At 44.1% G+C, this 14,153-nt stretch overlaps 1 protein-coding gene across 2 annotated transcripts in view; it reads left to right on the plus strand.

The window, feature by feature from the left end:
* Positions 1–14,153, plus strand: part of LOC137428085 (uncharacterized) — a 37,959-nt gene that overhangs the window by 9,180 nt on the left and 14,626 nt on the right. The window contains exons 3-6 of one of the 2 annotated variants that reach the window (XM_078778356.1): positions 8,984–9,088; positions 12,473–12,583; positions 12,847–12,913; positions 13,219–13,329. In XM_078778356.1, the coding sequence (XP_078634482.1) occupies positions 12,515–12,583; positions 12,847–12,913; positions 13,219–13,329 (247 nt within the window). In that variant the 5' untranslated portion in view covers positions 8,984–9,088; positions 12,473–12,514. The remainder of the gene's footprint in view (positions 1–8,983; positions 9,089–12,472; positions 12,584–12,846; positions 12,914–13,218; positions 13,330–14,153) is intronic. The other variant, XM_078778355.1, reaches the window with a different exon arrangement.

Consider the following 14,153-nt stretch of genomic DNA (forward strand, 5'->3'; position numbering starts at 1 on the left):
TGTAGTTTTTAAAAAGTGCTTAACCAGCTTCACCATACCGCACCGTGAAAGTAAAAAGAAAACACAACACCATCATGTACCATCAAAAAAATTTCTTTTATAAACACACACAACTTTAAAACGATGATGATGATTACGATGATTACGATGATGGTGATGAATTTAAATCGCATGAATTCCTTGAACTCTGAGGATGACTCAAATGATAGTCCTGCAATGTTGCGCACTGAGGGAAGAGGCAGGAGAGGTAGAACAGGTGGGAGAGGGAGCAGTTGAGGGTGTTGGTGAGGATGCTGGTGAGGGCACTGAAAGCGTGGAAGGAGAGGGTGCTTGTGTTGAGGTGGAGGGAGCACAGTGAAAGAAATGGGTCATGGAGAGCTGCCTGGCAGATTGCCGCAGGTTCCGATGCAGCTCTTTGTAGGGGAGAAGCAAATCATCCAAGGTCCTCTTGAACTTGAGGAACTTCTCCATGACTGGGTCAGCATCTTCCAACTTGTCGACAAGCACCCGCATGCCATGCAGCAACTCGCCCAGGAACTGGACTGAGAGGTTAGACCTCGGCACTTCTTCCTCATCACTGCCTGCCTCCTCTTCGGAAACCGTTATCATGGCCGCCAACTCCTCCATGGTGAGGTTGTCGCCATGTGAGGCAATGAGGTCCTCCAACTCCTCAGGCTGCATGTCAACAAAGCCTTCCCCTCCCACCTGACATGCCAACCCAACAATCATGTCCCTGTCCTCTGTATTATCAGGAAAGCCAGTGAAGTTTTTGACTGTGGCCACAGGTTGTGCCAGCACAGGTTGATGGTTGAGGCTCTCACCTCATCCAGCGACTCCTTGATGGCGCCGATGCAGTGGGCCATGTTGAAATCCTTCCAACACTGCCCAACGGTGAGCCCTGGATCCCAAAAAAACCCCAAAACTCCATCGCATCCAAAATGCGGCGAAAGGTGCGACGGGTGTAATATGTTTTAAACGTTGAAATCACACCTTGGTCGAGAGGCTGGCTGAAGAGGGTGGTGTGGGGCGGCAGGAAGATCACCTCAACATTTGGGTGAGCCACGTCCAGGTCCACTGGGTGGCCAGGAGTGTTGTCCACAAGGAAGAGAACCTTGAATGCAAGGTTTTTGTCCACCATGTACCTCTCCACCTGAGGGACCAGTCCAGGAAGGTTGCTGCCGGCACCCCGGCTTTCCTGTTGGCCCTCCAAAACACGGGCAGAGTTTGCTTGGTCTTGCCCTTGAGAGCACGTGGGTTCAGGGAACGGTCTAACATCATGGGTTTCAGCATGAAGTCCCCTTTTGCATTTGCACAGAGGAGAAGACATACCTGGTCCTTGGCAGGCTTGAATCCCGATGCTGTCTCCTCGCACTTCGAGATGAAAGTTATCGTGGGCATCTTTTTCCAGAAGAGGCCAGTCTCGTCAGCATTGAACACCTGCTCTGGGAGGTATCCCTTCTCTTGGAGTTGAGCCTGGAACGCTTTTGCCGCCTCGTATACGCGGAACCGCGGATTCCGTGCACGGTGGATTTCCGCGGATTCCACGCACGGCAGATTTCCACGCATAGCGGAACTTTGGGGTACAGCGGAACCGCGAATACACAGATTCCGCGGAGAGCAGGGTCCGACTGTATTTGGAATGTTACATCGTCTATAAAGTATGCACAGTGCTGTACCATTACAATGTGAGTACGTCTTTCAAGATTGGACTGCAACATTTATAAACTGGAGAGCATGCCTCAGCCAGGGTGAACAGTTTACGTTTTGTATCCCTCTGATAGGTTAGATTTGGATCCGACCTGAACCAAAATGGAATCCTCTTGTTCTTGTTGCCTAAACAACTCATCCACCAAGTTTTTAGCTCACATGGAGCGAGGTTCAGGGAAGCTTATGCGATGGTGCGTCATCTGTCCGTCCGTCCATCCGTAAATACTTGAAACTTCCTCTCCGAAACCACTGAAGGGATTGTGACCAAACTTGGCACAAATGATATTTGTTATGTTGTGACTAAAGTTTGTTCACGGCATTTAAAAAAATCGGGGTCTAAGGGGATTTACCAGGCTCAAAGTGGATCCAGGTTTAATCCCCCCCAATATAGGAATTTGCTTTTTCCTCTGAAACTACACACACTATTTCGAAGAAACTAGACCACAACCTTCATCACCCTTGACCTACAGAAGTTTGTTCACGGTACTAAGAAAATTGAAGTCTAATGCTTCAGTCACATTTGGCTCGGTGGCCGTAGGGTCTAAAAAATCTACGGCCACTAGCAATTATAGGGCGGCCGCAGTATTTCCACGGTCACACAATGTAGCAGTCACATATGTTTTTATTTTTCGGGTAGCCGCACGGGGTATTTAGAAATTGTGGAGACCGAAAACGTGGGGGTGCCGTACGGTCTTTGATTTGATGTCGCACGGTGACCTTAGGGCGTCCCTGCGGCGGCCATATAATTTTCAAGGCAGACGCAAGGTAGCCTCAAGGTGCCCGCAAGGCGACCGCAGGGGGGCCCTAAGGCGAACGTGCGGCCAGACGGACAGTAACGAGTGGGTATATATACCAGTTCTTTTTCATATGTATATCGTCATGGCTACGGCTTGTCGAATTGCTACGGCCACCCTAGAAATGAAAAAAGTTATAACTCCGCGCTATAATTCCACGGCGACCCCTACGGCCTGTAAAAGATAGCCATACGCCCTAGGGCCACCCTGCGGCCACCTCAGAAACTCTGCGGCCGCCACACGTTTCTGTCAATTTATGGGGGGTATGGCCGCCGTATCCTAGCCGTAGAGCAAATGTGACTGAGGAGTAAGGGAGTCTACGTGGGGGGGGGGGGGGGGGAGGGTGGGGGGTGAGGGAGGGTAAGTGGGTCCACATTTGACCCCCCAAAATAGGTATTTGCTTTCTTCTCAAAAAACTACACACGTAATTTCGATGAAACTTCACCACAACCTTAGTCACCCATGATGTTCGTTCCAATGTTTGTTCAAGGCATTAGAAACATAGGGGCAATACCCCTGGCGCTCACCTGGTAGAATAAACAGCATATTGCACTGACCAAGGGTATTTTAAACCAATTTTAATGGTTGCTCGAAGACAGGGCAGAATGTAGAATCAAACTAACATAACCATAAGACTTTAAACAAAGCAAAGAAAAAAATATCTATTTTGGGGGGCCCTTATGTTTTCATAAGTCATCCACAACCTTTTGAAATAACATCCTCTATATCGTTTTTGGCCCTATCACTCAATGGGAAAGAATCACTTCAGAAATTTAAAAACTCGGATTTGAATCTTCACCAAAATTAAATCGATTCTGGCTCAGTTAGCACTTTCTCCAATGGAACAACAACTAAATAAATTTTTCTTACCAAACAATTTCATGATTTGGGAGCAAAGAGCATCTTGGAGATAAATTATCTTGGAGATTAAAAGCCAATTGATATCTCTCACCTGTCACAGGAGGAACCAACCAATCAGCTCTTGCCTCATCAATCATCCCCAGTTGTGACTATCACGAGATATTTAGTCCACACAAGGCCCTTCTCGTCAAAGAAGGCTGAATAAAGTAACCAAGAAAAGCTATGCAACATGAGGCCTTTGCCATTTAAAGCGCTACCCGCATTCTTGCACAGCGGCAGGCATTTCTAAGTAGCACAAGTAGGAAAACCCCACCACGCCAAGCTCACATCCGCCACTGTTCATCACTTATTGGCGAATCGTCAGCGATAGCTTAAACGGAACACTGTTCTGTGGAGGAACTCGGGTCCTTCAATGTTAATTTAGTGTGCAACACTTGCACCTTGGTTTGCTGCATTGTTAACACTAGCAGAGTACCCGCCCTACAAGCGACCATATGGGCGTTCTTGTTCCAAGCGGACAACACATTTTCTGCCATCTCTTATTGGAGGATATTTTCTGCTGATGCAACTGATTTGACTTGGATTTCTTCATTATTTTCTTTGGTAATATTGCTGGGTCTCTGTTCAACTTAGGTGGCCTTAGTTTTTGAGGCATCTCAATTTTCCAGAAAAAACAAAGATCAACCGTCACCCGAGCTAACAATACCCACGACCAAACCACACTCACGTCTTCCCCCCTCTCCCCCCTTCCACCATCTCCTCAAAATCCCTCTTCAACCATCACCCGCACTAACAATACCCATGACAACCCCACACCTCCCCCCCACCCCCACCCTCCCCTCCATCATCTCCTCAAAATCACCCTTCAACCGTCACCCGAGCTAGCAATGCCCAAGACAACCCCACACCCCCCCCCCCCAACCTCCCTTCAAAATCCCCCTTCAACCGTCACCCTAGCTAACTATACCCACGACAACCCCACACCTCCCCCGCCAACCTCCTCTCCACCATCCCTTCACAAACTCCCATCAACCGTCACCCTAACTAACAATACCCACGACAACCCCACACCTCCCCTGCCAACCTCCCCTCCATCATCTCCTCAAAATCCCCCTTCATCCGTCACCCTAGCTAACAATACCCACGACAACCCCACAACACTCTCTTTCCTCTCCTCCACCATCCTCTCACAATCCCCTATCAACCATCACCCTAGCTAACAATACTTACGACCATCCCACACCATCTCTCTGTTAAACTTTGGTGGCCTTGGTTTTTGAGGCATCCCAATTTTCCCAAAAAAACAAACAAACCATCAACCATCACCTTAGCGAACAGCACCCACGACCAACCTACACTCTCCCCCCCCCCCCCCCCCCCACCCATCCCCATCCCCACCCCCTGCCCCTCCACCATGCCCTCACAATCCCCCTACAACCGTCACCCGAGCCAACGATACTCAAGACCACCCCTCACCACCACTACACAATCCCACATCAACTATCTCCGTAACTAACAATACTCACGACCACCCCACACCATCCCCCAACAACGATCACCCAAGCTAAGAATACCCACGACCAACCCCCACACCCCGCCCCCTCCAACATCCCCAATCATTATCGGAATGCACTTTCTCTATGTACTGTCGCCAGCAGGTTCCCAGTTGGTTCACAATGTGATGTCACTGGCAAACTCGAAAATCGACACTCTTGGGATTTTTTCTGCACTTTGTGATTCAAAAATAAAATAAAATCCCCTTCAAATTAGACTGTGATTGATTGCGTCAGTGGTTTTCAGAAGAAATAAAAATTGGGTTCCCCTTGTAGGGTCTTTTGGGTCTTCGGTCTTTACCGTCTGTTGGGTGTTTTTGGTCTTCAGGGTGTTTTTGGTCTTTTGTGTCTTTTCAGTCTTCAGGGTCTTTTTGGTCTTGTGGGTATTTTGGTCTTCAGGGTCTTTAAGGGTATTTGTGCTATTTTAGGTCTACTGGGTATTTTTGGTGTTCGGGGTCTTTGGGGTCTTCAGGATATTTTGGGTCTTCGGGGTCTTTTGGGTCTTCGGTGTGTTTTGGGTCTTCGGTGTGTTTTGGATCGTAGAGCAGCAACGAAGGTTGGAAAGGGTGGAAATGCGAATGGTCCGATGGATGTGCGGAGTATCGTTGAGAGAGAGGAAGACAAATGATGAATTGTGAAAAATGATGGGAATAGAGCCTGTGATTGATGTTGTGAAGAGGAACAGGTTGAGATGGTTTGGTCATGTGTTGAGGAAGGATGAAAGTGACTGGTTGAGAAGAGTGATGGAAATGAATGTAGAAGGAAGTAGAGGACGGGGAAGACCGAGAAAGACTTGGCTAAAGATGGTGGAAGAAGAAATGCGGGCAAGGGGGTTAACAAGGAGAGATGCAGAAAATAGGGCAAGATGGAGAAGATTGTCATGGGGACTGCAAGGCTAACCCCCGCTCTCGCAGGGAAAATGGCCTAAAAATGCATGTTGTTGTTGTTGGTGTGTTTTGGGTCTTCGGGGCCATTTGGGTCTTCAGGGTATTTTTGAGCCTCAGGTCCTTCAATGGTATTTTGGGTCTTTGGGGTGTTTTGGGTCTTTGGGGTGTTTTGGGTCTTTGGGGTGTTTTGGGTCTTTGGGGTGTTTTGGGTCTTTGGGGTGTTTTGGGTCTTTGGGGTGTTTTGGGTCTTTGGGGTGTTTTGGGTCTTTGGGGTGTTTTGGGTCTTTGGGGCGTTTTGGGTCTTTTTGGGGCGTTTTGGGTCTTTGGGGTGTTTTGGGTCTTTGGGGTGTTTTGGGTCTTTGGGGTGTTTTGGGTCTTTGGGGTGTTTTGGGTCTTTGGGGTGTTTTGGGTCTTTGGGGTGTTTTGGGTCTTTGGGGTGTTTTGGGTCTTTGGGGTGTTTTGGGTCTTTGGGGTGTTTTGGGTCTTTGGGGTGTTTTGGGTCTTTGGGGTGTTTTGGGTCTTTGGGGTGTTTTGGGTCTTTGGGGTGTTTTGGGTCTTTGGGGTGTTTTGGGTCTTTGGGGTGTTTTGGGTCTTTGGGGTGTTTTGGGTCTTTGGGGTGTTTTGGGTCTTTGGGGTGTTTTGGGTCTTTGGGGTGTTTTGGGTCTTTGGGGTGTTTTGGGTCTTTGGGGTGTTTTGGGTCTTTGGGGTGTTTTGGGTCTTTGGGGTGTTTTGGGTCTTTGGGGTGTTTTGGGTCTTTGGGGTGTTTTGGGTCTTTGGGGTGTTTTGGGTCTTTGGGGTGTTTTGGGTCTTTGGGGTGTTTTGGGTCTTTGGGGTGTTTTGGGTCTTTGGGGTGTTTTGGGTCTTTGGGGTGTTTTGGGTCTTTGGGGTGTTTTGGGTCTTTGGGGTGTTTTGGGTCTTTGGGGTGTTTTGGGTCTTTGGGGTGTTTTGGGTCTTTGGGGTGTTTTGGGTCTTTGGGGTGTTTTGGGTCTTTGGGGTGTTTTGGGTCTTTGGGGTGTTTTGGGTCTTTGGGGTGTTTTGGGTCTTTGGGGTGTTTTGGGTCTTTGGGGTGTTTTGGGTCTTTGGGGTGTTTTGGGTCTTTGGGGTGTTTTGGGTCTTTGGGGTGTTTTGGGTCTTTGGGGTGTTTTGGGTCTTTGGGGTGTTTTGGGTCTTTGGGGTGTTTTGGGTCTTTTGGGTCTTTGGGGTGTTTTGGGTCTTTAGGGTGTTTTGGGTCTTCGGGGTTTTGGGGAAATTAAAGGGCCGTCAAAGGTCTGAGGGGTCTCAGCTGTCAAAACGTAATTAAGAGGGTTAATTGAGAGGGTGTTCATGTCATTTGAAGAAGAAGATGACGTTTTCGTCACATACAAACATACATACCGACATTACCATATACGTTTGCCCTATTATAATAAGATTCATTCGTGGGATGGTGCACACATTGATAAATTCAGTGCATGCGATAAACCTGGATGGCAGTTTACACGTGTGTCGCGATTTGAACTCAGACAAGGTAGCTCAAAGACGTGTGTGCTTAACTCCAAGGTATCTTGCCAGTCCAGTCCTTCAGTGCAATTCATCATCAATGTGATTTTTCCAAACCGCTCCTGAGCTTTTCTCCACTTTCTCACTCTTTTGATCCTTTCCACTCCCCTTATCATGTGGTCACATGTCATGACTTTGGCCCATTCATTCCATTCTCTGCATTTGTCAATCTGTTAACCTGCCACACTCTGCCATTTTGTTTTCCTTGAGGATTCTTTCGAGACAAAAAAAAAATTAACCAGTCACATGATCATGAGAGAGTATGGATGGACTGAAGGAGAAGATGAACAAGTGGAAGGAATGTATCGAGGCAACAGGTCTGAAGGTGAATATCAGAAAAACGAAGGTGATGGCAAGTGGTAAAGCATGTGGTGAGGTGGAAAGAATTGGGAAGTGGCCATGTGCTGTGTGCAGGAAGGGTGTCGGAGTGAACTCAATTCAATGTACAATGTGCGCTGAGTGGGTTCATCAAAAATGTAGTGGTCTGAGAGGGTCATTAACCAGTGTGGCAGCTGCATTCAAATGTAAGGTGTGCACAGAGGGAAGTGCAGATGGAGGAAATGTTGAGTTGGATCTTGGTTAAGGTGTGAAGCTGGAAGGTGTGAAGACATTTTGCTATCTTGGAGACATGCTGAATGGAGAAGGTGGATCAGACTCGGCAACGGTTGCTGGTGTGAGATGTGCAATGTGCATGGCAGAAGTTTTGGGAACTGAGTGGCGTGCTGACGAGGAGGGGAGTGTCGTTGAAGCTGAAGGGAAAGGTGTATGCTGCATGTGTGAGAAGTGTTATGATTTATGGGAGCGAGACATGGGTAATGAACGTAGAGCAGCAACGAAGGCTGGAAAGGGTGGAAATGCGAATGGTTCGGTGGATGTGCGGAGTATCGTTGAGAGAGAGGAAGACAAATGATGAATTGCGAAAGATGATGGGAAAAGAGCCTGTGATGGATGCTGTGAAGAGAAACGGGTTGAGATGGTTTGGTCACGTGTTGAGGAAGGATGAAAGTGACTGGTTGAGAAGAGTGATGGAAATGAACGTCGAGGGAAGTCAAGGACGGGGAAGACCGAGAAAGACTTGGCTAAAGATGGTCGAATAAGAAATGCGGGCAAGAGGGTTAACAAGGGGAGATGCAGAAAATAGGGTAAATGGAGAAGATTGTCATGGGGCCCGCAAGGCTAACCCCCGCTCTCGCAGGGAAAATGACCTTAAAATGCCTGTTGTTGTATGTTGGATCGCAATTGTTTGTAATTTGAGAATAAACGCAGTTTGGTGGAGAAAACCCTCTCTGTTTTGCCTTATCTACATTTTTCTTACCTTCTCTATTTTGTTGGTTGTGATTTTCGGTAGTGGTGAAATTCCACTTAAGATGTGGTCGGGTCGGAAGCATCTCATAACATCGAGGCAGTTTATGCAGAACGTAATTCTTTGATATCGTTATGTTTTCACATGACGCCATTCCTGAGGGAAATGTTTTATTTTCTCTCTTCAAGGGAGATTTTAATGTTTTGATGGAGGTTTTATTAATTTTTTTTAATTTCAAATGATTCTCATGCAATATTTATTTATCTATTTTAAGAGTATGACAACAGCTCTGCATGTAACACAAGACGGCCTGCATTTAATAAAAGTTAACTTTTCCAGATTTATTTGTGGAAGTGAAAGCTGAGCACGACATTGATGTTCACCTGGATCGACCCAAACCCAACAATGGTGAAGCTTCTTTCCTCAAGAACCATCCGCATGAAGGTTTCTGTCAATGTTTACACATTTTGATTCGAACAGTTTGATGATGAACTCTGTTGTTAAGAAAAAAAACCACTATGTTATGATTTAATTGCTTTAAGAAATAACCACGATGGTAAATCAATTTCTCAAACATCAATTATCACCTTTACCATTATATACAGTCAAGTGAAAAAGTAAGTACACCCCATGTAAAGTTTTGACTTTTTCAACATATTTCAACATACAGCGATTTGATCTTCATTTCAACTATATTGATAGATAAAGGTGATATAATATAACAAATATCATGAAACATTTACATTTTGTACTCCATTGTATAATTTAAATAAACATAAATGCAAATTTCGCATGTGGAAAAAGTAAGTGCACCCTTGGCTCTAATAGGTGGTATTGCCCCCTTTGGCAGAAACAACCTCAAGTAGGCGTTTCTAAAACTGTCTACCAGTCTCTGACATCGACTGGGAGAAATTTTTGCCCACTCCTCCATGCAGAATTCTTTCAGCTGTGTGATGTTTGAGGGGTTTCTTGCATGCACAGCTCGTTTCAAATCCCCCACAACATCTCGATGGGATTTAGATCCGGGCTTTGCCTTGGCCATTCCAGAACCCCCCATTTCTTTCTTTTCAGCCATTCCTTGTAGTGTAGCAGCATAGCAAACCTGTTGTGCATTTTGTGATACAAGCACCAAATTTGGCACAAATGTACATTAATATGTTGCGAACATTTTCAGATATTGGGCCACTTGAAATTCCGTAATTTTTTTTTTCAAATTTCGTAATTTCAAATTTTTCGGGTGACACCGTCACAATTTCGGTCTTCGAGGCCGGCCGATATAGTGGGGCGGCTTAGCCCAAATATTCAAAAGAATTGTGCATTTTGTGATACAAGCACCAAATTTGGCACAAATGTACATTAATATGTTGCGAACATTGTGTGGTCAGCAATGAAGACGAGAGTCTGAATTACATGTATGCAAAAGACCTTGTGAACCAGTGAAGCAAATACACGGGTAAGCATGAATTAAATCTAGGGCATGATATAATTTCCATGATGTTTACCTCTACACTCAATGGTGGAAGGAGGTAATGTTTTGATCCCAGCTTGTCTGTATGTCTGTTTGTCTGTTAGTCCACAAAATTCCAGACAAAGCTTGTAGTAGTGGTAGTTGTAGTGGTAGTGGTGATAACAGAAATTGTTATATAGAACTGAACTTATATTATTATTATATGCAGAAAATAACTTCATTTCTATATGCCCTGCAGTGGACAGGTTAATTGGTTTATGCACTGAAGGGGTCACCCTGGTGTGCACTGCTGTGTTCTGCCTCACTGAGTTGTTCAGGTATGATGTACTCAGCACAAGCTTCCGGTCGGCCCGGAGGTGGGGGTGCGGGGCCTGTCACGGAACGTCAAAACAAACGGCCTGCCGGGGCCGCCCAAAAGTCGGGCGTGAGGGGCGCGTCCACTAATGGAACGCCTCTCGCTTCCCAGATCGAGGGCCACGTGGTCAGGAGAACCTCGTCCCTTCCGGTCACACTTTGCCTATCGGCCGGCCTCGAAGACCGAAATTGTGACGGTGTCACCCGAAAAATTTGAAATTACGAAATTAGAAAAAATTTGAAAAAAAAAATTACGGAATTTCAAGTGGCCCAATATCTGAAAATGTTCACAACATATTAATGTACATTTGTGCCAAATTTGGTGCTTGTTTCACAAAATGCACAATTCTTTTGAATATTTGGGCTAAGCCGCCCCACTATTGGTGGATTTACTGGTATGTTTAGGGTCATTGTCATGTTGCAAGGTCCACCTTCGGTTGAGCTTCAACTTTCCGACAGATGGCCTCACATTATCCTCAAGCACCCTCTGGTACAATGAAGAATTCATAGTGGACTATATGATGGTAAGCTGCCCAGGCCCTGATGCAGCAAAGCTGCCCCAAACCATAATATTTCCACCACCATGCTTTACAGTTGGTATCAGGTTCTTGTGGTCAAATGCTGTCTTTGGTTTTCGCCAAACATGTCTTCTGGTACTGTGGCCAAATAGCTCTACCTTTGACTCATCTGTCCAGAGCACATTGTTCCAGAAGTGCTGGTCTTTGCCTCGGTGTTCATTGGCAAACTTTAGTCTTGCCCTGATGTTCTTTCTGGACAGCAAAGGTTTCCTTCTGGCACACCTCCCATGTAGATCAAATTTGTGCAGCCTCTTTCTAATGGTAGACTCATGTACTTTGACATCAACAGTGGCAAGAGCTACCTGTAGGTCCCATAATGACATTCTGGGGTTCTTAGAGACTTCTTTCGTCATCTTGCGGTCTGCTCTCGGGCTGAACTTGCTGGGGCGGCCTGGCCTGAACAAGTTGGCAGTTGTTTGGAATCTTCTCCACTTGTAGTTGATCTTCCGGACAGTCGAATGATTGATTTCAAATTGTTTGGAGATCTTTTAAAATCCCTTCCCAGACTCGTAGGCATCTATAACCTTCTTTCTGAAGGCCTCAGAGAGCTCTTTTGATCTAGGCATGGTGACGCCGCACACTTCAACAACAAAGAACAAACCAAACGAAATGTCTGAGGTTTAAATAAGACAGGTTCCTCCAAGATCCTCTCTAACGATGTTCTAATCATTTGCACCTGAGCTGGTGCACCTGATTCTAATTTTAGGTATTTGAAGTAGTGACAAATGTCAGGGTGTACTTACTTATTCCACATGCGAAATTTGTATTTATGTTTATTTAAATTATACAATGGACTACAAAATCAAAATGTTTCATGATATTTGTTATATTATATCACCTTTATCTATCAATATTGTTGAAATGAAGATCAAATAGCTGTATGTTGAAATATGTTGAAAAAGTCAAAACTTTACATGGGGTGTACTTACTTTTTCACGTGACTGTAAAATATTTTAACCAACAATAATATACTCTGTCGTATTCTCTTACCTCAATATGTACTATCGTCAATTCTGATTTAAATTAGACACTTTTTATTTGCCCCCCGTTGAACTTTGTCCAAAACGGGGGTTTATGGATTGGGTCTCTCCCGTCCGTCCACAACCATATCTCGGAGATGTATGTACCAATTTTCTTCATACTTGGCACAAAGACAACACATGATGGTGTTCATATGCATGATGGGAATGTTTTATTTTCTCTCTTGAAGGAAGATTTGGATGTTTTGATGGAGATTTTGGTGATTTTAATTATTTATTTATTTTAATTATCTTGACGCAATACAAATATTTTTTATTTTAATTTGAATATTTGATGCACTATTGAATATTTTAATGCAATATTTATTTATCTATTTTAAGAGTATGAAAATTTTATTTTCTCTCTCATCACAAGATGCCTGCATTTAATAAAAGTTACTTTTTGCAGATTTATTTGTGAAAGTGGAAGTGAAAGCTGAGCACGACATTGATGTTCACCTGGTTCGACCCGAACCCAATAATGCTGAAGCTTCTTTCCTCAACAACCATCCTCATGAAGGTTTCTGTCAATGTCGATACATTTTGATTCAAACAGTTTGATAATGACCTCTGGTGTTTAGAAAAAAACACTAAGTTATGATTTAATTGCTTTAAGAAATAACCACGATGGTAGATCAATTTCTCAAACATCAATTATCACCTTTGCCATTATATAAAATATTTTAACCATCAATAAATATACCCTGTCGCATTCTCTTACCTCAATATGTACTATCGTCAATTCTGATTTAAATTAGACACTTTTTATTTGCCCCCCAAAAGACTTTGTCCAAAACGGGGGTTTATGGATTGGGTCTCGTCCGTCCTTCTGCAACCATATCCCGGAGTTGTATGTACCAATTTTCTTCATACTTGGCACAAAGACAACACATGATGGTGTTCATATGCATGATTGGAATGTTTTGTTTTCTCTCTTGAAGGAAGATTTGGATGTTTTGATGGAGGTTTTGATGATTTTAATTTTTTTGTTTTTCATTATTTTGACGCAATGCAAATATTTTTTATTTTAATTTGAATATTTCATGCACTATTGAATATTTTAATGCAACATTTATTTATCTGTTTTCAGAGTATGAAAACAGCTCTGCATGTGACACAAGACGCCCTGCATTTAATAAAAGTTACTTTTTGCAGATTTATTTGTGAAAGTGGAAGTGAAAACTGAGCACAACATTGATGTTCACCTGGTTCGACCTGAACCAAATGATGCCAAAGCTTCTTTCCTCAAGAACCATCCTCATGAAGGTTTCTGTCAATGCTTACACATTTTGATTCACACAGTTTGATGATGAACTCTGTTAAGAAAAAAACACTATGTGATGATTTAATTGCTTTAAGAAATAACCACATGGTAAATCAATTTCTCAAACATCAACTATCATCTTCATTGTATAAAATATTTTAACCAACGATAATATACCTTGTTGTATCCTATTATCCTCATCGTATTCTCTTACCTCAATTTGTACAATCATCAATTCTGATTTTAATTTGATACTTGTTATTATAGACCCCAATGGACTTTGTCCAAAACTGGGGTTTATGGATTGGGTCTTGTCTGTTCGTCCGCAACCATATCTCGGAGATTTATGGACCGATTTTGTTCATACTTGGCACAAAGACAACACATGATGGTGTTCATATGCACATCGTTGTGTTTCGCGTTGCAATCAAAGATTGCCGACTAGTGGCCATTTTCGGTGTAAAAAAAAACAAAACGATATTGAACACATCCTCAACCATTTCTCCGACACGCATTTATTGATGATGTTCAAACTTGGCAGACAGGTTATGAATGATTGCCAACATATGCACGTCAATTTTTTTTCTCGATGTGATCCAAGAAGGCCGATTGGTGGCCATTTTGTCCCCAACCATTTCTCGACATGCATGGACTAATTTTGTTCAAACCTGCCACAAAGACAATGCATGAGAGTATACATATGCAGAAGATTTTGTTTTGTAATCCAACCAAAGATGGTTGACTGACAGCCTTTAACTCCGTATGGCAAAATTACTAAAACCAAGGGGGCTGTGACATTTTATGTCTTTTTCTTCTTGTTGATTCA

This window comes from Myxine glutinosa, chromosome 5, assembly GCF_964187855.1.
Source record: "Myxine glutinosa chromosome 5, kmMyxGlut1.1, whole genome shotgun sequence".
Lineage (NCBI taxonomy): Eukaryota > Metazoa > Chordata > Myxini > Myxiniformes > Myxinidae > Myxine > Myxine glutinosa.